General features: G+C 32.7%; 1 protein-coding gene across 1 annotated transcript; it reads right to left on the bottom strand.

Moving 5' to 3' along the window:
• Positions 1-4,043: 4,043 nt before the first annotated feature.
• On the bottom strand, positions 4,044-6,667 carry LOC149533788 (xyloglucan endotransglucosylase protein 7-like). Its single transcript, XM_089805912.1, has 4 exons — positions 6,496-6,667; positions 5,946-6,046; positions 5,670-5,863; positions 4,044-4,437 (listed from the first exon to the last, which is right to left on the bottom strand). The coding sequence occupies exons 1-4, from the start codon at positions 6,665-6,667 to the stop codon at positions 4,044-4,046; spliced, it is 861 nt and encodes a 286-aa protein (XP_089662038.1).
• Positions 6,668-26,724: the final 20,057 nt, after the last annotated feature.

Here is a 26,724-nt window from a genome sequence, read left to right as displayed (position 1 = left end):
AGAAAGGAACAATCAATGAAAAAATTATTAGATATAGTTCACATAGATCTTTGTGGTCCTATTAGTCTAGAGAATTATCACATAGATAATTTATTTATACTTTTTTTTGAGGATTAGTCAAGGATGATGTCGGTAATGTTTTCAAAAGAAAAATTAGAAGCATTTGTATGTTTGGGAAATACAAGGTTAGAGTAGAAAATGAAACTAGAGGGACCTTGAAATGTCTTAGATTATATAGAGGAGTTAATTTTACATCAAATAAATTCAATCACTATGGTGAATAGAATGGAAATAAAAGACAATCAACAACACCAAGGGCATCTCAATAAAATGACATTGTAGAAAAGAGAAATAGATCTATAATTGAATGTGCGAGACTTGATATGAATTTGAAACTATGGAATATGATAAAATTACCAAAAGGGTATAAGGAAATGGAGTTTATTTTGAGAGATCCTCTATTGGTCAAATTTGGCATCCCAAATACCTATTACAGTGATCTGATTGGGGATAATAGGCCTAATTACTGTTTTGGAGGAGATCAAGTGATTGAGACTCAATTGATCCTTGAAACCACTTTATTTTCTGATTTTTTGGTATGAGAAAACTACATCTAGAGCTTGGTGTATTGGTGTGAAGAATAAATGGTCAAACCCCCATAATACTAGTATAATTAACCCTTGGGAAATAAGACAAAGATTTGAATATGTTGTATCCAAGGTCTAGTAAAGGTATTGAATCTCTTGAAGATAGTTTGAACATGTATTTTTAAAGGCATTGGTCTCTCCAAGTGAAGGGAAGACTAGTTTTCTTGTTTTGGATGAAATAGAGCTTTTGATTAAGGACTTGGCTTTAGGACCTTCTAAGGTAAAAGATCATCCAATCTCCCATAAATTCCTAATTATAAAGCCATAAAGGGTGTGAAATAATTTTTTATCTTTATACTTCTTAAAATGATTATAGTTGACATCATATTTAGTTATTTTATGCTTATAGTAATCATGTTTCACTTTTTATGCACAAAATACAATTCTTCAAGTTCAAATTTTGATACATATATAAATTTCAAAACAAAATGCCCAATTTAATATAAATATAACACTTTCATAAGTTAGATGTGACTTTTTTCTCATTCTCTCTTACATTCTCAATTCACCATACCTAATCCCTTAAGAATTAGACTATAGATAAGAACTTTGATGCTTGCATCTCTTGTTGTTAATTCTCTCCTCTCTTGTTCTTTCACATTGTTGATATTTCTTATCCCACACATAGCATCATGATGCTAACCCACAACCAAATCACAAGAAAATAAACCAATAAATAGCACTAACTCATCGCTTAAAAGAAAAAAAATGATAAAAAATGTAAACTAGACTATTAGTATTGTAGAAAATCATGCAAAATAATAGTGGGACCTTCAAACATGTTGTAATGTTCATTTTTTGGATTTTGGGAGTATAAACTAGTATTTCCACATATCTTGTGGGAGATCTAAACCTAAAGGCAATGTCCACTACATGTTCATAACCACTAAAAATTTGGCCTTACTATTACATAGCCCATAGGAGTTATGTATAACTATAGAGAGAGAGAGAGAGAGAGAGAGAGAGAGAGAGAGAGAGAGAGAGAGAGAGAGAGAGAGAGAGAGAGAGAGATGTACTAGGACCCTAATATTCATTATTATAGATCCTAAGGCACAATAAGGTGTCTTAAGGGGTCCTATGACCAATTAATGTATCTTAAATTTGCTTATGACACCTTATGATACCTTATGAATCCTAAGAGTACCTTAGGATCCACCAAGACCCCTTACGCACATTAGTAGATTGAAAATTTGTAGTTGTAATCCCATCTTCATCAAGAATATACCTTGTATGGAGTACTAAATCATGAAATTCCTAAAAGTTTCATTCTTAACATAATTCATAACTAGACTCTTCATAATTATTCCTAGGTGGTCTGAGGACCCCTTAGGACCATCAAGACCAATTAGATTATATTAAAACACATTAGGATACCTTATGACCCACTAGGACTCCTCACACATATTTATACATTGAATAAATATAGCTGAAATCCTATATTTGAATCAAGAATTTACCTCACACTATGGAGTACTATATCGTGTAATTACTTAATAATTGCATTCTTTACCTAATTCATTAACATATTATTTATAATGAGTCATAAGTGATCCCAGAACAACTTAGGATCCATTATGATCAATTAGAACATATATTAGGACCCATTGCAAAACCTTAGGACCCACTAGGACTTCTTATACACAAAATAGTATAATGAATCAATGTAGTTGTGATCCCATGTTCATCAATACTATACCATGCACCATAGAGAATATATGTAGCTACAATCTCATGTTCATTAAGTATATTGAATAGATCCAACTGCAATCCCACATTCATTAATAATATACATTGTAATTTAATATTATAAAGAGTTTTAGGGGAGTGAGGGAGGGAGGGTGGGGGGCTGTGTGTGTGTGTGTGTGTGTGTGTGTGAGAGAGAGAGAGAGAGAGAGAGAGAGAGAGAGAGAGAGAGAGAGAGAGATGTCTACAAATATATATCTACACACACACACACACACACACACACACACACACACACACATACACTTTTCAAAAAATATGCATATATACATATGCTATATATGTATCTATATACATATGTGTTGTGTATGTTTAGTTTAGAAGCATACATTTACAACTCTCCACAATGTGTACAAATTATGTAGAAAAACATAATGCATATGTCAGTTATGTAGAAATTGGAACCCTAGTTTAAATTGCATTTTATAATGTGAGCTAATTTATTTAGTGCATAGTAAACTAAGTGTGTTATGTATTGTTAAGAGGGTTGGGCAATGACCCATATGGTTCAATGCTCATTTTCCCTTCATTTTTGTCCCTTTACACATTTTAATCTTTCAAGATGATTTCTCAACTTCCTCATCATTAGGTTTATAAATGATCAAGGAGTGTGTTTAAAATTACCACCATGATCTCACACATCTTCTCATCTCTAACCATATACATTTTTCAAATTATTTACAATCTTAATATATTGAACTTTAATTTTCTTTATCAGTGTCTTGATAGACCTCACAAACATATGTCTACTATTTTTTGAAATTTTTTGATTTATTTGACCATATACAAAAAATATTTATTTATTTTTATTATACACTTAAATTGGAAGCCACTAAATTATGTGAATCAATTTCTCCCTAGTCAATCTCCTAAGAAGTTACGAGATGTACAACCTTAGGTAAATGTTGATGGATAGAAACAAAGCGTGATAGAAAGAAAGTGTCTTGGTGATCTAATGCAGATCTTAGTTCCTTATATTCTAGCCAATCAAAATATTCCTAGAGAAGATCTCTTTGCACTCTTTAACATACTTAGATATGCAGATGTTCTTAGATAAGTTTAAATATACAAATGCTTGTCTTTAATTACAAGGACAAATGATGAATCAGATAAATATGTACCAGGTGAACTTCCAGTGCAAGATTCAATGTATTGAAATTTAAATGTTTCAGTTTGAGGTCAGCTGTCTATGATATAGAATTGTACTTCGAATTGAACAAAACATATCATTTATACATATGTAGTTGTATCATGAAGGAATGCATTAAAATGAGATCAAATCTAGATGGGAATTGGCATGGAATGGAAGTTCAAACTTTAGTCTATTGTGGCCACATACGATTTGAATTGTTCGAAGTCACTAAACAAGTTACAATATACCATACTAAAAAATGACAACAGAACTGTTGCAGCTATATTATTAAAATATCCTAACACAGGAGTTGAAGATGGAACAAGGATTTGCAAGACATAAAGATCACGAAGCTGTTTCAATCTTATAGATAGAATCCACAATAGCATTCACTAGAATTATACATCTTATAGTCCCAATGCCCATATTTGAAACTACTGTTCAAACTCTAATGAATACATATTTCCTTTTGGAATACATTAGTAAATAACTAAGCATAGCCATAAAGTTCCTGCACTTATTCATGATATTTGGAAGGCACATTCAGGAAAGGCTTGATTACTTTGTAGAAAAGTCTTATCTTTGCAATAGTCATATAGAAGATGGGTATTGCGAACCGATTTCAATTGCTGTGTTTGTTGGGCAGTCAAGGTGCGAAGATGTTCTTGATTCCACCAGTAATGAGGATTAGTGGTTGAAGAGCACTGATTTGCTTCACTGCTGTTTGTGCAGGCTGCTGCCTTGAAATTGGATATGAAAGCCACAAATGGTGCATGAGACCAATCAATCTTCTCACGCGCCCATCTTTCTCCATTCCACAAGCTCGACCTCAATACCATGGCTTTCTTTACGTATGCCACCCCCTCTCTTTCATGGTTGCCATACACTCTTACAGGTACTTCATCTACCATGAACCTGAAACATCATGATAGGGTTTAGTTGTTGAATATTCCATTTTGATTAAACAATATACTTTGAGTTTTAATTTGTTGAATTTAATCCTTTGGAAAGCTAGAGATTTACCATAATTCAAGTTAGGAAAGGATCTAATATTTGAACTTATTTTAATGGTTTTGATAGTAATTATTGATTTGAATGAAATGTATCTTTAGTTGTAAAAGTAACAAGTGTCACGTAGTGGCTAAGCTACTTGCCTATAATGTAAGTAATTATAATTTCACTTTTATATGTATATTTATAATTTCATTAAATACATAATTTTTAAATTATTATAATATTTTGTATAAATATAATAGAAATTATGATTATTGAAAAATTGTAATGCATGCTATATGAATACTGATAGTTAATTTTTGTTACACATTTTTTATGATAAGAATATCATTATTATAAAAATATATATGTTTACATTAAAAGAAGAACATCACAATAAATTTATAATATCTATAAATAGATAACAGAGTGGTAATATGGCCATCATACCTAATACTAGGTGAAGAAGTGTGCAAAAAATTAGCTAGTCATCAACAAATCAAAAAATGTTTTATAAAAAATAATATATCCCAGATCCATATATTAAAATTAGTATATACAAATTATAAAGTTAAAAATTGACATGTAATTTAAAATAATATAATGATTATAATGATACACAACAAGTAATAATAATAACGTGATACCAAGTATTTTTTTGCATGATCATTGATGTCATTTGTCTTTTTTTTTAAACTTTTTGATCTTTTTAAACAACGTATTTTAAGCTTTCACTTTCTAAAGTGATCTGTCGATCTACCCAGTGAAGGAAATTTACATGATGGACTTTACTTAACAGAGTATATTATTTCATGTCACACTGCTCTTAAAGGAGTTGTTCATACTTCTATAGTAGTACATTCTTGTTGAACCATAACTGACGCCTTTCACAAAACACTCTAAATTATGGTAAATTATGACATGTTTACGACTTTCAGTAGTTCCTTTGAACTCAAAACTAGATAGGTATCTCAAAGAAGAGACAAAATTAGGCACTTTAACTTATTTAAATGATTCATTTTAACTGATATTATTGAATAAGTCTCAAGAACAAATATGCAATTTCAGATTAAAACCTTGGAAAAATTAAAACAGAAGAATCTAAAACGATTGATTTAAAATGAAATGGATGATTAGGGATTGAAAGAAACTACAGGATCTGCCAGGGGTTCCAAAGGATGGTGTAGTTGTGAAAGTCAGCCGTGGGGTCGAACCATAATGAAAATTGCTGCTCCCGATTTCCTAAGGCTTGAGTGAAGATGTTGGTGTGCAAAATGTATGGGTTTTTGGAACTATTTCCAATGAATTCCATATCAATCTCATCATTTTTTTCTCCGAGAGAGGTAAGCTGCACCCACAAAAAATGATCCTATACTCAGATTCACTCATCAACATATTATTATGACATAAATCAGCAGCCTACCACTCACATAGAATGTTGTCACTGTGCCCGTAGAATATCCTTGAACAAGCTTCATAAACATAGTGAAGCTTCCGGACAAGAACGCGTGCTTTGTTTGGATTAATGATCCTAACACAAAAAATCAAACATCAGATTTTGAAATCCAAGAGTATTTTGTTTGCAATATATCACATAATTCCAACAACTTCTAAAACCAATTAGCTAGAAGGTTTCACATCATCCTGTGTATTATTATTGTAAAATTTAATTAAGCTGAAATCTTTGTATCAATATGTTAGGTCATACTTAATGAATCATCTTCCATTCTGATTTGTCTTTTATTCTGATGATAAATTATAGAATCTGTTCTAAAATAACTACACAAAACTTTCAAAATAATCTTGAAATAACAATGAACGGTAATATAAATTGCAGAAAATTGATGATTATACTACTTATAGATCATAAAATAAAGTCTGAAACCTTGATACAAAAGTTTCAGTACAACTGAACTAGAAAATAATAAAGATCAATATTCTTGTGGAAACATGAAACCAAGAATATTGTTTTGAATGTACCAGAATCCTTAGTGAGAGAAAGCTGTAGCTCCTGGCCATTGTTGAGTATCTTAACAATATTAGCCCCCCATAGAACGTTTATTTCATCGTTGAAGTTGGCATTAACTGATCTTGACGCTCCAGATATGAGCAGCAAAAGCAGAATGCAATGGAGAAGATTGGAGGCAGCCATGACAAAACAAAATTAGATGAAATCTCTTTCCCTTCTTTTTCAGATAATGAAAATGAGAATAGAAAGAATATGAATTGGAAAGCCGAGTGCAGAAGCTTATAAAGAGCATCAATAGCCAGCTGTCCCGCCGGTTGGTATTGTCATTCAGCTAAGATGAGTTACAAGTTGAGGAGCATTTTTAACATTAAGTTTAAAGTCGATCTTTTCTTAATTTCCATTTTGGGTTTCAGAACGTTTTCAGTTGAAGTGAAGAGGTGTAAAGAAGAATGCAACCAAATCTCTTCAACACCATTTAGTCTACAAGAAAAGCGTGTTACATATCACAGCTACTTGGATTGTTCAATTTTTGGGTGATTTTTAAAAAATTACAAAAATCTATTATAATATTACATTTTTTATATTAGTGAAAATAAATGGAGTTATTTGAAATATCTTATATCAAATTGTTGTCGATAAATTAGTTTAAACTTTTAACTAGATCACATTTTGTAAAATTAAATTTTTATAATAATATAAAATTATGTTTCCATACATTTAATTCAAATCTAATATATATCATGAAATTAAATATATATGTTATAATATTATTTTTTTATAATTTTTTATTTGTATTATAAACTTAAAAAAAGTATATATTACAAACTAAAAAGAGTTCATATTTTATTCTTTCAATATATAATTAATATACATGCAATAATTATGTGAAAATCAAGAATGAAACTCTCAATTTATCTTTTAGCCAAAAAGAAGAACAAAATGTCTTAACGATTGGATGGGTTATTAGTAATTGATAACTCTCATTTGAATTGAGAGGTGCAACTCTATCATAAGATTTGCTATCATATAGGTTGACAATTTACCAAGAAATATCCACAATTTAATAAATCTAAATGAGTAGTCCACTTGAGAAGAACTATTTTTAAAAATCTACCTAAATTTTGCATGCACAAATGGAAAGTCCAAGATACTATAATATTAATACATCATATAATACAATAATTTTATCTCATAATTAATACTATAAAAATAATAACAACCTTTGTGATATCTATGTTGGCTTATGAATTGTGCAGTAAAATCAACACTCCCTACCCTTGCTACTCATAGAGGGTAGAGTGAGGGCTAATACCTCAAACTTTTCTCATAAAAAATAATATTGTTGCAATAGATGATACCTCAAACTTCTCCCCTAGAGAAAATGCTACAAGAGCTAATACTTGAAACTTCTCCCATAGAAAAGAATGCTAGAATGACTAATACCTGAAACTTCTCTCATAGAGAAGAATTCGACAATGAATAATAGCTTAAACTTATTGCATATAGAAGAAACCTATAAGGAATTGCTCTTTGGATGTCTCTCTCACAAAAAATCATTAAAAAATCATTGCACCTCAAACTTCTCCCTACAAATTTTTTTATTATTAACAAATCTTTATAAATAGCCAATAGGATTTCACCTAGGGAAAAGCCCACCAAAATTTCCTAATGCTCCACCTTCAAAATGAGAATTTTTTTGTTGAAATGTTGTTGATCATTCATGTTTAGCATCAGTGGATGCTTCTATTGCACAATTACCAAACACTCAGTGAAAGGCATATCTTACACATATTTGACATCAGTTGTCTCTAGTACGCAACCTTAAATGCCCCTCTATTCACTTCCTCTATTCAATAGCCTTTGGTTCATCTTCTATAATCTATTTATCCTTCACCAAGTGTTCCTTCTTCTCCTTCCCATGAGAATTACCTTGATGTCTTCTCTATTTCCGTCAGACCATACTGATAAATATTCTTGACCAAAGAAATATTCAACATACCAATCTCATCCTAAATATTGAAACTCAATCCATTAATGTATCTAGCCATCTTTTCTTTAGACAACTCTCTATGTCTAGATCAAATTGCCAACTTGTAGAACTCCTCATTGTAATCCTTTGCAATCATATCCTTTTGCTTCAAATTCTGCAATCTCTTGAATAACTCAAGTGTTGGAAATATAGATGGAGTAACTAAGAGGGGGGATGAATCAGTTACCACAAAAATAAATCCATAGCTCCCTTAGATGTTTGATAAAACTGTTGTCACTTGGTAAATGCACAGAAAAATGTTGTAACTTGGTAGATGCAATGTATGTTAATTTTAATTGATCTTTAAACATTCACAGTGATTAACATGCAGCCATAAGAAGAAATAAAATGAACACATGAGACACCAGATTTAATGTAGAAACCCAATATGGAAAAAACCACCAAGTAACTAGCTACTACTTTTCACTCTTTTAAAGTGAGCCCTATTAGGAGCCAACATGGTTAAAGGTTATAAAACACACTGTTAGGTGTGACCTTCTTAGAGGATTTAATCATCCTATAAGGAGTGGCCCTACAAAAGGATTTAGAAAAATTCAATGAAACTATCACCTTGCTAGAGGATTTACAAATGGTTGTTAAACCAACTCTATTAAGAGATTTTGGAGTCACTACTACAATGGTGAGAAAGTAACAATGAAATGATCTAAATGAGATGCAACTAAATTTGTTGAATAAATATCTCTATTCTACTTCTCCAGATCCTTCCTGATCAAATAAAACTTTGCTACTCCTCAAGGATATTTAACCATTCTTCAAAGTTCACTCACACTTTCCTCTTCAAACAATCAATACACTTGCATGCTCGCTCATCACACTTTAGAACTCTCAACTTGACCTTTCATATATACCTTTCAGATTATCAAGTCGGCTCATTTACAATTTACAATTACCAATAATCATTACCTCAGTTAGCTACAATCAATACTTTAAACAATTAAAATTTATTTCACAAATTAACAAAATCCTTCATTGGCTAACCCTACTTGGTAAACATGGTTCTTGAACTGATTTCCGGTGTTAAACAATAGAGGCTCGATTAACACTGTGAACTCTATAAAATCCTTTGGAGACTGAGTGAACTTAGTAAATACTAATTTTCCTTTGTTAACCATGTGAGCTCAATTAACACTATTTTCTTCCATAAAATCCTTTGACACCTGAGTTAGCTCGGTAGACACTGTTTCCATAGAGTAATTTCTAGGAATGCTTGGTAGACACTAAGAATCACTTTGTTGACCAACTAAGCTTGGTAGACACTGAGAATTACTTTGCTGACCAACTAAGCTCGATAGACATTGACTAATAACTCATATGACATTTGTGTAACATCAAAGGCAACACACAATTGGACAATTGTATCCAACAATCTCCCTCTTTGGCATTGATGGCAACACAACATGTCATAGCATAATGAAATTTGAAAAAAAGTTTTTTCTTATAGAAAGTTTTCACCCTCTTAGATTTTATGCCACAAACTTCTCTAATGCAATAATCTTGCTCTATGAAGGAATTACATAGCCTCTTTTCTAAACAACAAACTCTCTCTTAAACAAATTCAAATGTCAAGAAAGATATGATAGTAAACTCTCCCTCTTTGACAACACATGCCAAAGAAAACACATACCTCTTTGACAACACATATCAAAATGAGTAATAGTGTACCTTGAGTACTAATTCATATGCAACATTCCCATGACTATGTTGCATCAACTAATAGATTTTCAATTTGGTTCCTGTTGATGCATCACTAAAACTTTATTTTGGTAAGCTTCAAATAGGAGAATGACCCCTAATTTAACTCTTAGATACAATAATGCATCCTTAGGCAATGGCTTGGTAACTTTAGAATGAGACTCAGGTTCTTGCAACTCGGTTTGAACTTCTTGCAATTTGGTAACTGAGGAAGACTCAGGAGTAGAAGTCTTCTGATTGACAAATGTGTCTGGCAATGTATCAAGTTCAATAAAAAAAAATCTCCTATAATCTTTTGGTTCCATTTTTCTTTCATCTTTAATCCTTTCTAAAAAACTCATCAGCTTTCACATGTGCACTTTTAATCTTTTTGTGAGTAGACAAGTTCAAACATCTATATGCCTTACTCTTGCAAGAATATCCCAAAAATATACTTTCATCACCCTTCACATCAAATTTTCCTTTTTTAGATTCTTTCAAAATCTAACATTTACTTCCAAATACTTTTAGATAACTTACATTGGGATTATATCCATACCATAACTCATAGGGGGTTTTGAATGAGTCCTTCTTCAATTATAGCTGATTCAAGGTATGAATTGTAGTGCTTATAGCTTCCTTCTAGTATTTGATGGAAATGTTCTTTTCAATCATTAGAGTCCTTGCACAATCCATGATAGATCTATTCCTCCTTTTAGCTATTCTATTCTACTTTGGAGTTCCATGAGCTGATACCTATCTTTTGATTCCTCTTTCAATGCAAAAGTTATTGAATTCATGGGAGATGAATTTGCCACCTTTGTCTAATCTCAAAATTTTTAGTATTTTCCCTATTTCCTTTTCTACTCTAGCCAAATACCATTTAAATTTCTCAAAAGCTTCTGATTTCTCTCTCAGCTACATAAAAATCATCATTCTAGAGTAGTCATCAACAAAAAGAATGAAGAACTTTTCTCTAGTATAGATCTCAATTCCAATAGATCCACACAAATCAGTATGGACATTTTCCAAAATATCTTTAGATAGATCATTTTTACTTTTAAAACTAGTCTATCCTATCTTACTAATCTGACAATTCTTGCATAGACCAACATCAGGTTTCTTTATACTAGGAATGCCTCTTACTTTCCTGAATTTGCTTATCTTTACCATGTTATCAAAATTCACATGACATAACCTTATGTGCCATAACCAAATTTCTTCAACTTGAACAATAAAACATGAGCACTCACTAAGATCAAAATAAAACAAGTTACCTTTTGTTTGTATGCCTAATCCAATCAGCTTTCCTTTGTCATCCAGCAGTCTTGCTTTTCCATGCATGAATTTCACCTTGAATCTAATATTGATTAGCTATGCCACACTCAAAAAATTATGTTTTAGTCTTTCAACCCAATAGGTATTATCACTTACAAGTTCTTTGGTTAATGAGATTCAACCTCTTCCTTTTATGCAACAAGGTTCATTATTTCCAAACCTTACACTACCACCATCATAGTCTTCAAAATGTTCAAACTTTGTTTTATCAACAATCATATGATGTGAACAACCACTATCTACGATCCATGTATCATTTTTGCTCACATGAGAGATAAGTGCCATCTTATCTTCTTCATCATTATCAGATTCATCTTTCACAACAATGTAAACAATTTCATCTTCACTATTATCAAAATCCTTAAAGTCCTTAGCAATAAAACATGTTTTCTTACCTTTTTCCTTGAATGATTTGAAATCTTTCTTGCCATTGAACTTGTGACCTTTCTTCTCATCCTTGTTTTTCTTGTTTGGGCACCTAGCAGCAATATGGCCAATTTCTCCACATGAAAAATAGATTAGGGGAACCTTACCTCTATATTTTCCTTTGCCTCTAGAATATTTCCTTGCAAGTAGACCTTCAACAACTTCAAGATCACTATTAGAACTTTCTTCTAATTATTCTTCACTTTCTGATTGAGTGTCCTTTATTTTTTTTCCTTTTTTCTTGAGTGAAAGCTTGGCTTCAAATGTAGATTCAATGTTCTTGGAAGCTAGAACATAATTGTCATAGTTATCTAGCTCAAATGCAGTCAATCTTCCTACTATGGTATCCAAATTTATCTTATGATTTTCTTCACATCTTCTTTCTTGAATTGTAAATAATCTAATTGCACAAATGGGAAGCGATTTTCTAAGAACTTTACTTACAACTATTTCCTCCTTGATGTCTCCTCCAAAATCTTTGATTGCACTGACACTTGCTTTGACCCTTTCAACATATTTGGCAATGTTTTCATCCTCTCTCATTCTCATCTGATCAAATTGTCCTCTTAGACTTTTTGCTTTGGATCTCCTTACATTTTTATCACCCCCATAGATATCTTTCAGCTTGTTCTGCATAGCAAAGGCAATTTTTTAGTCTTTGGTATCATCAAATTCTTCATAGCTTAGGGTAGATGCAATGTCTATCATCATGGTGTTATGATTCTTCTTCTCAACAATGTCATTAACAAATAATATACCAAAAGGAGTTGTGTATTCTTCATCAAGGTATTTCAATCCTGTATCTCCAATGGAAGCCACATGAAGTGTCATCAGTCCCTACCATGTTAAAAAGTTATCCCTGTTAAGCCTTGGAATTTCTCACTTGTAAGACATCTTGATCTTTAGCTTAGGTCCTTGAAACCCTTCCTGCAAGCACCAAAAAATTTGATACCAATTGTTGGAAATATAAACGGAGTAACTAAGGATGAGGGGATGGGGTGAATCAATTACCACAAAAACAAATCCATAGATCCCTTAGATGTCAGATAAAACTATTGTCACTCGGTAAACATACAGAAAAATGTTATAACTTGAAAGGTGCAATGTATATTAATTTTAATTAATCTTTAAAAATTTATAGTGATTAACATGCAACCATAAAAGAAATAACATGAACACATGAGACACCAAATTTAACGTAGAAACCTAATATGGGAAAACCACCAAGTAACTAGCTACAAATTTTCACTCTTTTGAAGTGAGCCCTATTAGGAGCCAACCTAGTTCAAGGTTATAGAATATACTGTTAGGTGTGACCTTGTTAGAAAATTTAATCACCGTGTAAGGAGTGGCCTTGCAAAAGGACTTTAGAAAAATTTAATGAAATTTTCACCTTGTTAGAGGATTTACAAATGGCTATTAAACCAACTTTGTTAAGAGATTTAGGAATCACTGCTATAATGGTGAGAAAGTAATAATGAAATGACCTAAATGAGATGCAACTAAATTTTTTGAATACAGATCTCTATTCTACTTCACTAGATCCTTCCTGATCAAATAAAAATTTTCTACTCAAGGATATCTGACCATCCTTCAAAGTTCACTTACAATTTCCTCTTCAAACAATCAATACACTTGCATGCTCACTCATCACACTTTAGAATTCTCAAATTGACCTTTCATATATACCGTTCAGGTTATCAAGTTGGCTCATTTACAATTTAGAATTACTAATAATCATTACCTCAGTTGGCTACAATCAATACTTTAAATAATTAAACTTCATTTCAAAAATAAAAAAAAATTCTTCATTATTCAACCCTACTCAGTAAACACTATTCCTGAACTGATTTCCTATGTTAACCAATAGAGGCTCAGTTAATACTACAAACTCTACAAAATCCATTCAAGACCGAGTGAACTTAGTAAACAATAACTTTCCTTCATTAACCATGTCAGCTCGATTAACAGTACTTTCTACCACAAAATCCTTTGATGCCCGAGTTATCTTAGTAGACACTATTTTCATAGCTTTGTTGACCAACTAAGCTAAGTAGGCACTGAGAATTGCTTTGCTAACCAACTAAGCTCAATAGACATTGACTGATAACTATTATGACATTTGTGTAACATAAAAGACAACACATAATTGGACAATTGTATCCAACATCAAGTTCTTAATCAACATGAATGAACTTAGGCTTCAATTTTGTAACCATCAATCTCCATATAGTTATCTTCATTTCACCTTCTTCTTCTCTATCTCTTTGTAATTCCTTCCACCATAAAGCAACATGTCCTTTCAACTTAGTTTGTGTGAACCTCACTCTAAGTAGATCTCCAATATCCTCCAACTCAAAGTTGTCTTCCAATTTTCCAATCCAATCAATCAGGTCTTTAGGATTCAAAGTACTTGAGAAATTAGAAACATCCATCTTGTACTTCAGCTTCAATTAAGATCTAGATCTATCCAACCAACCTGATTTATCTTCCAAAGGTCTCTCCACTTGATCAACTTCATCTTCACTACTAGATCTTGCATCTTTAAAGTCTTCAACAGCCTCCTCATAACCATATTTAGCACCTACATTCCTTGATACACCAACTATGGATTCCATGATCTCATTCTTAATCAATTCCATCTCAGATCTGAAATCTACTTTAACCTTCTCTAAAATCTAAGTCTTCACAACATCACAAAGATGACGAATGATCTTAGGGTCGAATCTTCTTAGAGGGCATCTTCCAAGATCTTCTCAAACCCAAACCAAAAATTTCACAAGATCAACCAACACCAAAAAACAACTAGATCAATCCTTTTCTCTGATACCACTTAACGTAGTACAAGGTAGAAGATCTCCTAACCCCCAACAACTAATCAATAGAAAAATTATAATAATAAAATAAAGATTTAAATTGACAACAATGCCAATTCTCATAATAGAATCATAAGAATTTTCATTCAAGATGCCAGAATATAAGGCCTTCTAAGTTACAATTAAATAAAAGGGTTAGTGCACCAAGTTTTGGTGCCAAAAGGGAGGTATAAGTGGTCACATATTTTTTTGAACTTCAACAAGAATTTGAAGATAGTTATGCTCAAAATTTTAAGATATGACAAAAATAAAAGTAGTAGTCCTTTGAATCTAGTTTTTAAACAACTATTTTTTTTCCAAAATGGTTTAGTTTTAGGTCCTCAAAAAAGGGGGCACAAAAGGTGATACTATTTTTCAAAAAAAACATAACACAGTACAAAGTGTGGCCCCCCTAAAATTTTAACTTTTTTTTTGAAATTCTTTAATTGCTCAGGTAAAATGTTACCTAACAATGTGTAGTTTATCCTAGATTTTTTTGGTAATTTTATAATGTGTATTTTTTTAATGAATTTTTTAATTGGACACATCCCAAAAACATGAAATATTTGTTTGTTCCACCTAGAAATGATTGAAAACTAATCTAAAATCAAAACTTCTTTTTTTTAAAGTGTGTAGAATGGAGTCTAGTTTCTAAAAAACTAAGTTGTTGCAAAATTAGATGAAGAAGCTAAAATCTACAACCCAATTAGTACATGTTGGTTTTTGATAGAAAATCTACATACATTTAAAAGAAATTATAGTTGAAAGGCTTGAAATGGTTCAAATTAAAAATAAATTTTATGGTTATATAGCTAACACAGAGCTCTACAATGTCATGTAACCTATTTTTATTGATTCTCAACCATAAGAAAACTTAAAGGAAATCATACAAGGAAAAAACAATCATTTTTTGTATTTTTGTAGCAAAACACGTCTCAAACCAGTTTAGAGACCCCAAACCTTTGGGTTGGATCCCCAAGGCAAAACCAAGCCTTAAGCTTGGTAGATTCCAAAGCTTTAAATAGCATGTGTGTGCTATTTAAAGAATTTTTTAAATTCAATCTTGCATAGCGCATAGGTGCTTTAGTGTGAATGTGCTCTTAAAGATTGAATTTCAATAGAGAGGGAAGGATAGAGGGTAGAGAATGAGAGAGAGTAGAGGATGGGGAGATCATAGAAGGTGTGATAGAGAGAGAGAGAGAGAGAGAGAGAGAGAGAGAGAGAGAGAGAGAGAGCAGGGGATGGGAGAGGGAGAGAGTGAGAAAGACAAAGAGTATGTGATGGGAGAGGGAGAGAGAGAGAGAGGGAGAGTAGGGGAGGGGGGGGGGAGGGAGAGATGTGTGAGATATATATAGTGAAAGAGAGGAGTGGGAGAGAGATTTAGCTAGATAAATATGGAGATGAAGATCAAGATAGGAATATTAAGACATATATAGAGAGAGAGGAAAAGACATAGAGAGTAGCAGATGGGAGAGGGTGGGATGGAGAGAGAGAAAGAGATATAAAAAGAGATTAGGGGATGAAAATGTGTGTGTGTGTGTGAGAGAGAGAGAGAGAGAGTAGGGCATGGGAGAGTGGGACAGTGGGAGAGAGAGAGTAGGGAATGGGATTATGTGTGTTTGAGAGAGAGTGGGAAAGTGGGAGAGAGGGATAGAGAGTAGGGGATGGGAGAGGGTGGGATAGGGAGAGATAGATATCTCACATAGTAGGGGAGAGAGAGTAGGGGATGTGAGTGTGTGTGTGTGTGTGTGAGAGAGAGAGAGAGTAGGGGATGGGAGAGAGAGTGAGAGAGTAGGGGGTGGGAGGGAGAGAGGATGGGGGGAGAGAGAGGAGGGTATGAGAGAGAGAGAGAGAGAGAGAGAGAGAGAGAGAGAGAGCGTGTGTGTGTGTGTGTGTGTGTGTCTGTGTGAGAGAGAGAGCAGGGGATGGGAGAGAAGAGAGAGAGAGAGAGTAGGGGATGGGGGAGATAGAGTATGGGGTGGGAGAAAGAGAGAGAGTATAGGATGAAAGAGAGAGAGTGAGAGAGAGTAGGGGGTGGGGGAGAGAGAGAAGGGGATGGGAGTGTGTACATGAGAGAGAGTAGGGGATGCAAGTGTGTGTTAGAGATAAAGAGTAGGGGATGGGAGAGAATAGGGGATGGGAGTGTGTGTGTGAGAGAGAGAGAGATGGCTCTGTGTGTGTGTGTGTGTGTGTGTGTGTGTGTGTGAGAGAGAGAGAGAGAGAGAGAGAGAGAGAGAGAGTAGGAGATAGGAGAGGAGAGAGAGTGAGAGAGAGAGTAGAGAAAGGGAGAGAGAAGGGGATGGGAGTGTGTGAGAGAGAGAGTAAGGGATGGGAGGGGGAGAGAGAGAGGGAGGGAGGGAGGGAGGGAGGGAGGGAGAATTGGAGATGGGAGAGGCTGGGATAGGGAGAGATAGATTTTTCACATAGTGCATACACACTATATGAAAACACCAAAAAAAGTCATAATGAAAGTTTGGGTTCCTACTAATCCATATTCTGACAAAAAAATGGGTTTCATTTTATTGGAAGTTATAAAACACAATATTCAATCATTGGATACACTATTTTAAGGCCTTTTGAACATTCTTTCATTCTATTGGAAGCTAGCAAACACCAAATTCAACATTAGATACACTATTTGAAGACTTTTTGAATATTCTTTCTGTAGAAAAGGTTAGTGCAGTTCTTTTTAAATATTCTTTATTACTATATAGAAACAAATTTGATTATAATTTGAGAAGTTTTTGAATATACAATGAATTCATTGAAATTTGTATGTTTGAATGATTTTTTATTTGGAAATGGTTAAAAATTTTACGAGTTGTTTAATATATATATATTGTGTATTCATTGAAATAATTGTAATTTGCACATGTATTTGAATGATTTGTAATTTACAAATTGTAAGTAATTCTAATGTTTGAATAATTTGACATATATAAATTATCATCATGCCAAGGAAGAAACCAAAAGCTCAAACAATGGAAGAGAGGGAGGGAGAGATTTGACAATTAAAAGAGATAAAATGAAACTACTATGTGAACAAAGAAAATTGCAAAGCAATATAAAGAATTGTCTTTCCAAGAGGAACAAGAACAACCAATACAAAGAAAAAATAGGAATAATTGGAAAGACAAAGAGAATGAATGAGACTCTTATGCTCAAGAAGACAATTGAATTGTGAATCTACACCATCTTCCAATGTTGGAGTCATATCATCATCTCATTTTGAAGACATGCTAATTTGTACATCCGATGATGTACACACTCCATCATGTCATGTTGAAGGCACAAAATCAACATATCAAGTAGGTGATATTACATCGTTTTTATCTTATTGCCAAGGCATATCATCTTTGGTTCAATGTACAGAAAACACTCAACCTTATTTTGATGTTCATAATGTTGAGGGAATGGAAGAGATTAAAACACTTTCTAGAACTCATTTTACAAGACCAAAATATTTGATTGATATTCATACTAACATTTTGGTATTAATGCCTCAAAATATTAGCAAGTGTTCTTGTCAAAGAAAAGTTAATCATATGTGGATATTATTATTTGAAGAATTAAATATTATAGGTCAATGCCAATTATTTGTTGAAATGATGAGGAGTTTGAAATTTAGGCCTATAATGAAGATTCTTAGGCTAAGAATGATGGATTATTCAAATGAAAAAGTCATTGTAAAGAATCTAATGAGTACATATGACAAAGTGGGTTCTAAATTATGCACCAAAGATAGTAATATCACAAGATAAGTACTTGCATTGAGAATAGAATGTACCCAAATGAAAAAAGCTTGACTCATGAGAAAAATAAGAAAAATATTGAAAATTGGTTGAGGTACTCTAAGGAGAGCCATGCTAGGGTATGAGAGATTGAAAGATCCAACAAAAAATGAGTTATGAACATTTAACGATAGATTACTACAAAAGGATAAAGAAATTAGTCGGGATTTGAAATCATTAATTGAAGATTTTTGGACAAATAACATATGTTTTCTCTAATCAAAGAGATGTTGTAAGAAGGAGTATTGGTGGCCAAAATTGTGACCCACATATGAAACATTTTTTGGACTCAATTCAGACACAATTTTTTGAACAATTTATTAGTACGTATCCTCAAATTTGACTAATCAAAGATTTTTTGAGATGGGTAAACCTTTTTATGTGAAGATAAATCACATACACACAACTTATTGTTTTAGAATACATATTGAATTTTCTTAACATTTTGATTTTTTTAGGCATATATGTGTGCTTTTACATTCTAATTTTGTTTTGTAGGATTGTGACATGAATAATCACCTAGATATTCAAGGAAATTCATATCCAACATTTTATGTGAAATAGGGGATAACCAAAAATTTTACAAGACATAATACTTGGATGGCACATGCTTATTTTGTGGTTCTTTGCAGCTTTTATAAACTTGTGAACATATGGATACTACACATGCAATTGGAAAGGAAACAATAGATTACAAAAAAATAAGACAATGATATATGCTATAAAAGATGGGAAATAGGGTAAAAGATGTATCTAGTCATTGAAAAGATTCTAGTGTATGAGTTCATGAAGATTTTTTGTGAAAAGATTATTTACGAGTATGCAAGGAATACACATAGAGCTTGATGGTTGCATTTGGAATTCGAGTTGTTAAAGGATACATTTCTACTAGATACCATTGTTTCAGTTGTAGACTTCATAGAGAATTACACACTACAACTACAAAATGAGGTGTTAGAAAAGTATTATATTTCTCAATATGTTTTCATATTTGTTTACATAACATTCATGCATTCACCTACAAGTATAGAGGATGAGAAGAAGATTTTGAGGGAGTACCATTTTTACATTAGCAATGATCAATCACATTCTATGGAGTTTGTACACAGTTGTTTTCAACTATTTTATGGAGATTTTGCTAACAAGGGCATACCATATAATCAACACATTATTTGGTCAGACAATTGTGCATATCAATTCAAGAATGCATGGATGTTCTATTGGTTGAGCAAGATGGATAGGTTGTCTAGAATTTAATATATGTGGAATTTCATAGAGGCTAGTAATGGAAAGGGAGAGCATGATAGCGCAAGCGCATGCATTAAAAGAGCCTTAGCTCATGAAGAACTAAAGTAAAAAGATAGAGCAATATTGACAGATGTAAAATCCATCGTCTAGTTGTCTAACACTATAATGGGTCCAAGTAATGAAGGTGAGTCTATGATTCATAGATTTTTTTGGTTGATAGATAATAATAACTTTGCACAATATGTGGATTGTTGCACACTAACAAGATCAAGTAAGTTGCACTTTTTTAGAAGCTTTGAGGTAAGTTCATGGCGTATTTGTTAATCTTAGATTGGTTTTGACAAGTGAGTGTCTACACAACTAATTCATTTACTTAGTTCATGTTAAATAAGTAAGATATGTTGAGCACAACATATAAGTTAGAGCATCACGAGTAAACAATGAGTGTTGAGTCACTCATCTATTGAGTCATTCAAGTGTTGAGCAGATAGTATGTGTCAAGTGATTCAGGTGTCAAGCAAGCAATGTATGTCTAGTAATTTAGATGTCAAGTGACAACATTGAAATTATAGTTAGTGTCAAGCACAGGGGACTTCAAATGTTGAGTAATACAATTTTGACATAGTTTTTTGCATTGGCACAAACTACTATGCAAACTATTTTTAAGATGACTTAAGGATTGATTTATGATCTTTTGTTAATAAGAATGCATCTTAAGTATGAAATCCTATTTTGTATTACATGCATCCAATTAGGAAAAGGGAAGGTTTAAGAAGCAATATGAATGAATCATAATGATTGATTCATACCTTATCCTAAGTCACCTAGGTTTTCTTGTGGAGGAAAAACCCTAAATGGTCCATCTAGAGAGAGAGAGAGAGAGAGAGAGAGAGAGAGAGAGAGAGAGAGAGAGAGAGAGAGAGAGAAGGATAGTTTTTCATGTGCAAATAGGACATTCATAGTGACCAAGGTATTAAGATTTGAGTTACATTGCAAAATTAGTTAAAGGAGAATAAATGAAAGGAAATAGTGGACAATAGAGAGACATCTAATTAGAAGGATCAAGCACACATCAGTATAGAGCTCATCTAGCATCAAACAATAGAGTGCTAATCACAAGATCATTTTTGATACATTCTAAAAAGTGAATCAGTTAAATCTCTTAACAGAGTAGTCCTAATAGGCTATATTGAAATCCTCTAACAAGGTTCTTACTTAATTGTGAGTTAAAGTCCTTTAATCAAGCATACTTCTAATAGAGTGTTGAAATCCTTTAATAGGGTAAGACCTAACAGTCTTTGTAAGCTTTTATCAAGGCATACCTTTCACAAGGTAGATCATGTTTCATGATCAAACATTGTAACCTTCATTAGATACACTTTATTACTATAGTAGTGAATATTTGTGGGTGTCATCCCCACCCTAGTCTTACCTTCTCATTGGACGATTTTTGGGTAATCATATCTTGTGTCATACATGTGTGAATGCTTACTTGTTTACATACTTTAAATGTCTATGCTTTATATGGTATTTCAGTTTACTTGTTAAATTTTGAGATGGATATATGGTGAATGTTTTTATGAAGCACTAATTCACCCCCCCTCAGAATTTACCTTTCCTATTGCATTTCCAACAATTAGTATTAGAGAAAAGTCCTCTAAGAGTAAAGCTTTGCATCTTTAAGGAAAGATCGTGGAAGTGGAAGTCTACAAGTTAGGAAATATTACTGAGAATCAGGAGATTGAAATACAACTCATTCTACATCAGTTAAATGAAGCAAGAGAAGATATTTAAAAGAAATCATTGAGAAGAAAGAAGGACTTTGGTATTAAGGAGAATGACACACAATACCAAGAGATGGACAATATTGAACTATTTGTAAATGGAAATTCCAATGAGTTTGATGTAGCAGTTGAAAATCTAATGAAAAAGAACACAACCCTAGCTAAAGAGATTAGAAATCTAAAGATAGTGCAAGAATAATAGGTTGTATTGCTATGTGAGGTGACCGAACAAAAAAAGAAAGTTATGGAAGACAAAGTCATGATTGAAGATGACAAAAGAGTTTTGACCAACATATTGGAAGAAAAATCATTAGAGATAAATATGATTGCTCATATTCAACTGGAAATAATGAATCAAGTCATGACATTTAATCATGAAATAAATAGTAAAGAAATTGAGATCACAACACTGATGTTGTAGAATGAATATTTGAGAAATGATCTAAAAAGGGCAAAGGAGTTTGCTAAAAGTTTCAATAAATTTAGTGAAGCCATCAAGTACTTTGAACAATTGATGAGATCCCCTAGATCTAACAATGATACATCTCGATTTGGATACACTAGTACTAAAGAAGGAGAATCATCCAAAAGTGGTACCGAAAGAAGTATCAAAGGTAAGAACTTCAAAAATAATTGTCATAATTATGGTAAGATAGCTCATACTTCCATTTGCAAGAGCAAGATTATAGATTAGAATGTTTAGTAGAAGAACATGGGTCATTGCCACAAGTGCAACAAACAAGGTCATCAGGCACATGAATGAAGAACCAAGACTATGCAGACTCAAAGATTTCAAGGACACTGTTATAACTATAAAAAGTAAGGACATGGATCTTTTGAGTGTATATCCAAACCCAAGTAGTCATCAAATAGGAAGACAAAGGTAAAGAACAATGACAACTCTTATAATTGGGATTATAATACAAGGTATAGTTGTCACTACTATCAAGAGTATGGTTCCTAAAAAATATATTAGAACACACTTTAAAAGTGATTTAAAAAATATGGTTCAATCAAACCACATGTTTTAGCTATTTGAAGACTAGTCACATAAGAAAATATTGTCCAACAAGGTCAAAGGGACCAAGTTGTGAGTTCAATAAAGGCAAAAGAAAGGTAGATGTTGAGAATTTCATAGATGAGATGAACCAAACATGAGGGAGGGAGGAAGATTGTAGCACATCAAGTGTAGATGGGATCACTTCACTGAATGGGTTAGGTGATCACAACTCATCAAATTAAGTAATCAAGAAAAATGTGGGACTGATATTGAAAAAGATATACTATACATAAGCCCCAAGAGCTTAGCTTTGAAAAGATTGCATATTCATGGATAAATATGCAAAGTGTTGTTAGGAATCAAGAATAAATCTCTAACTTTTGTCAGTTTCACATTACTACCAAGTGAAATGTTAGTGGATGTAAAGCTAGAAAGGGTTGTTAGTAAAGACTGAGCTCATAGTGTTTATTGAGCATATGGGAAAACACATGGATTTTGAGTGAGCCAAAAATTTAATTGAAGCTGAGCTTACAACTATGTAAGAACTTAGCATTAAATGCAATATTCTAAGAGCTATTTGATCGATTTATGCTAATTCGACATCAATTAAATTTGAAGAAGAGCATGAAGAGATAAAGATGATCTAGAGAATTTTATCTAAGTGTCTGCAAGAGATTTGAAAGGTTGTTTCACACCATTCTAGTAGGATTCACAAGGTATTTATTGAGTGCCAAGCTATGCAGTTTTAAATTTCACAAACCCTAGTTTCATGTAATGGCATCTAATTCTTTAGTAGAAAAAGATGTAGAGGATAAAGAGGTTTTAAATGTGCAATTGATAAGTAATTAAATCAAACAACCTACTTTTAGGGCTGCCCCAGATATAGCTGACAAACAATCCTTCTAATGCATTATCCATGATACTACCACAAGTTTTGATGATTCAAGATATCATAAATTGTTACACATACAAAATTGGAAGTATAGGTGATATGGAAATCAAAGAAATGTATGGAAAATTATGTGACAAAAATGTGTTGAAGGAAGAGTTTAAAAATTTTGAGAAGAAAGGGTTAACTTGTGCCCTAATTTTTCCCAATCTATTTAAGATAGAGTGGATAAAAATTATTTTGAGAAGAATTCATGACAACTCTGTTTGGCTAGAAAATGGGCCAATAAAAATCACTAAGAAGATTGTTCACAGAGTGATAGGGTGTCCAACCCTAGATCAACCTAAGACAATGAGAAGTAAAGCTAAGGAAATAATTAAAAAGAACATAAGGGCTATATGGAATAAAAGAGGAATGAAAACTGATACTATCGTAGATCACTTGATATATTTTGCAGTGAGGGTTATAACACATTTTTTTATCAATCTAGCAGATTAAAAAATGTACCTTGCATTATAGTTTATATGGGCTATAAAATTGTGAAGAAGGATAATACTTATGATCTTGCCAAGTTGTAGTTGCAACAATTGATTGGGAATTTGTGAGCTATAAGGAAGACCAAAAATGTACAATATAAATTTGGATATATTCTTCTATGTATTTTCTTTTATGTGCAGAATAAATTTCCTACATTTGGTAAGGTTTCATGGAAGGTGAACAGACCTATCGTAGTTCAAATAGGTGATAAATTTGAATTTGTCATATCAAGTTATTTTGAAGGTTTCAAATAATCTATGAAGAAAGGGCTAAGGATACTAGTCTCATGACTGGAGAAACATTTTGATGATGTTTACTTCCTAGTTGATATTGATTTCACATATGTATAGGAACAATTGCCAAGGTGAGATGGCTAAGGTCATTAGGATATGAAATAACTATTGAGGCCTCTACAATAATCACATCATTACTTGTAGAAGAAGTGGATAAGGAATCTACAACATTTGGAAATTATGACTTGGCCAAATCAAAGATTACAATGGAATTGAATACTGCTTTAGTAATCAAGAAGAAGAAGAGGAAACATAAGCTCAAGAACCATCGGTTTTGACACAAGGTCAGGGAGAAGACTAAAAAGAAGATGAAGTAGAAACTACAAAAGGTGTTAAGGAAGAAGAAGCCAATGAAGCACTTATGACTATTGAGATGAAAAAGAGAAAAGAAATGATAAAAGCAGTGAAAAAACCGAAGAAGTTTTCTAAACCTAATCAACCCAAGCCCACAATACCTACCACAAGGGCTAGCACAAGAGCCATTGCACAAAAGGCTAAAGAAGTGGTCAAGCCTATGGAGAAGAAAACTCAAGCATAGAAGAGATAAAGGAGGAAGTATGTTGCTCAAGCTAAATCTAATGAAGAGAAGACTAAATTGGATGAAAAAAGACAATTTCAAGTGGTAAGTCATAATCCCTCTTTAGATTTAGGCAATTTATGTGAGAATATTAGGAATAATATTGATTTATTAGGAGTTTCTCACATTAAGTTTGACAATCTTAGGAAGATTGAAAAGAACCAAGTGGATGAGGTGGTATATGCCATGATGGCTATATTTAAAAAGACTCCTCTAGAAATTGCTAACTCCTTACCTAAAATTTTAAATGACAGAGTTGAACAAAAATTATATTATTGTTTAGACATTGAAAACAAATTAGGGAGACAACCATTGCTCAAGTTATGCTAGAACTTAGTAAGGCTGACATGTATAAATCCATTAAGAATTATGCTATAATATTTGTTCCAAAAGATAGGGCATTCAACATATTGCAAAACAACATGGAGGATTTTGTACATAAGTCTAAGAAAATGTGGAAGATAACATATGGACTATCAACATCTAGGGAAGCCAAGAAGACACCTATTGAGGTAGGTGAGGATGAAGAAGATGATACTAAATAAGGCATAGTTGAGGGAGGCACACAAATGAACATTGATACCCAAGCACCAACTAAGGATAAGAAACAAATAGAATATAGTGTACAAGATACACAAATGCCAAGTGAAAATATTGAAATTGTCAAAGTGAAGGATATTTCTAAGACTATTTATTAGAACATCAATCCCCTTATAGAGGATGATTTGAAAAGAATATTTGTCAAGACCACTCTCTAGGCCAAACTATGTGACAACCTTGTATTGAGGAGTGTAGATGAAAATTTGAAGAAAAAAAAAAAAACTATAGGGGATGAAGTGAAAACAGTAGACACATCTATAATCACTCCTCAAGTCACAAGTATACAACCTTCACAACCTTTAGTGGAATATCAAAGGAAGGAGATAGAAAGTGTCACTGTCTGTATACTTATGTTAGAAACTAAAAAAGATAAGGTTCAAATAGTTATATAAGACAAGGTAGAGACACCAGAGAATGAAGGAACTTAAGGCCAAATAGGTTAGGTAGATACATCTTCACCTCTAGCACAAGATCAAGGTGTAACTCAAACTATAGGGGAAGAAAAGGACAAGACTGAAGAGTCAATTTTGACACCCAAGCCAAAGGAGCTACTAGCTATTCAAGCATAGGTGACATTACTAGAATCTAATACTCCTTCTAGTCAAGCTCTTTATATGTCGAGTATAGATGCTACACCATTTCAATTATCAAGGTTGAGTCTTAGCTCATCTAAGGTAGAAGAGATAACTACTTATGGTGGTATTAGCCTAGATGAAGAGATTATATTGCCTAACTTTGATTTGGAAACAATCACAATTGAGTAGATGGGTATATTACAAGAGGCCCTAGAAAGAAAAAAACATCAAAACTACTCAGAAGGGAGTATAGGTAGAAGCAAGCTTTGATTTGCATCAAAGAGATTTTCTTAGATGCATTCAGTTTGCCAAATCTAAATGAAAACAAACCCATCATTGAACAATTAACCAATATAGTGGATAGGGTTATTGACATAAACCTAGACACAAATGTAAAACTACTTGAATGGTTTGAAAGGAAGTTTCAAAACAAGGTGAATGAGAGGATATCAAGTGAAATTGCACTAACATAGGTTGAGCTAGCAACCAAGATAGAGAGTGTGTAGAAGGTACTAGATAACTTTTTCTCTTTATACACCAAACTGTGTAATCTTACACTTCGTACAAGAAGTATGAAATCACATCCTGAGTTTGAAGAACCATATG

This window comes from Cupressus sempervirens, chromosome 10, assembly GCF_028749045.1.
Source record: "Cupressus sempervirens isolate cs-2001-9-10 chromosome 10, ASM2874904v1, whole genome shotgun sequence".
Lineage (NCBI taxonomy): Eukaryota > Viridiplantae > Streptophyta > Pinopsida > Cupressales > Cupressaceae > Cupressus > Cupressus sempervirens.
Note: the sequence above shows the minus strand (reverse complement) of the source record. Positions and strands in the feature narration are given on the sequence as shown.

Bases quoted from the DNA above. Each gene is read 5' to 3' on its own strand.
- LOC149533788 (XM_089805912.1), bottom strand. From the start codon at position 6,667: ATGGCTGCCTCCAATCTTCTCCATTGCATTCTGCTTTTGCTGCTCATA. The intron at 6,047-6,495 runs GTACATTCAAAA...TTTTTGTGTTAG, and splicing joins TTCTCTCACTAAGGATTCTG to GATCATTAATCCAAACAAAG. The intron at 4,438-5,669 runs GTAGTTTCTTTC...ATGATGTTTCAG, and splicing joins TGGAACCCCTGGCAGATCCT to GTTCATGGTAGATGAAGTAC.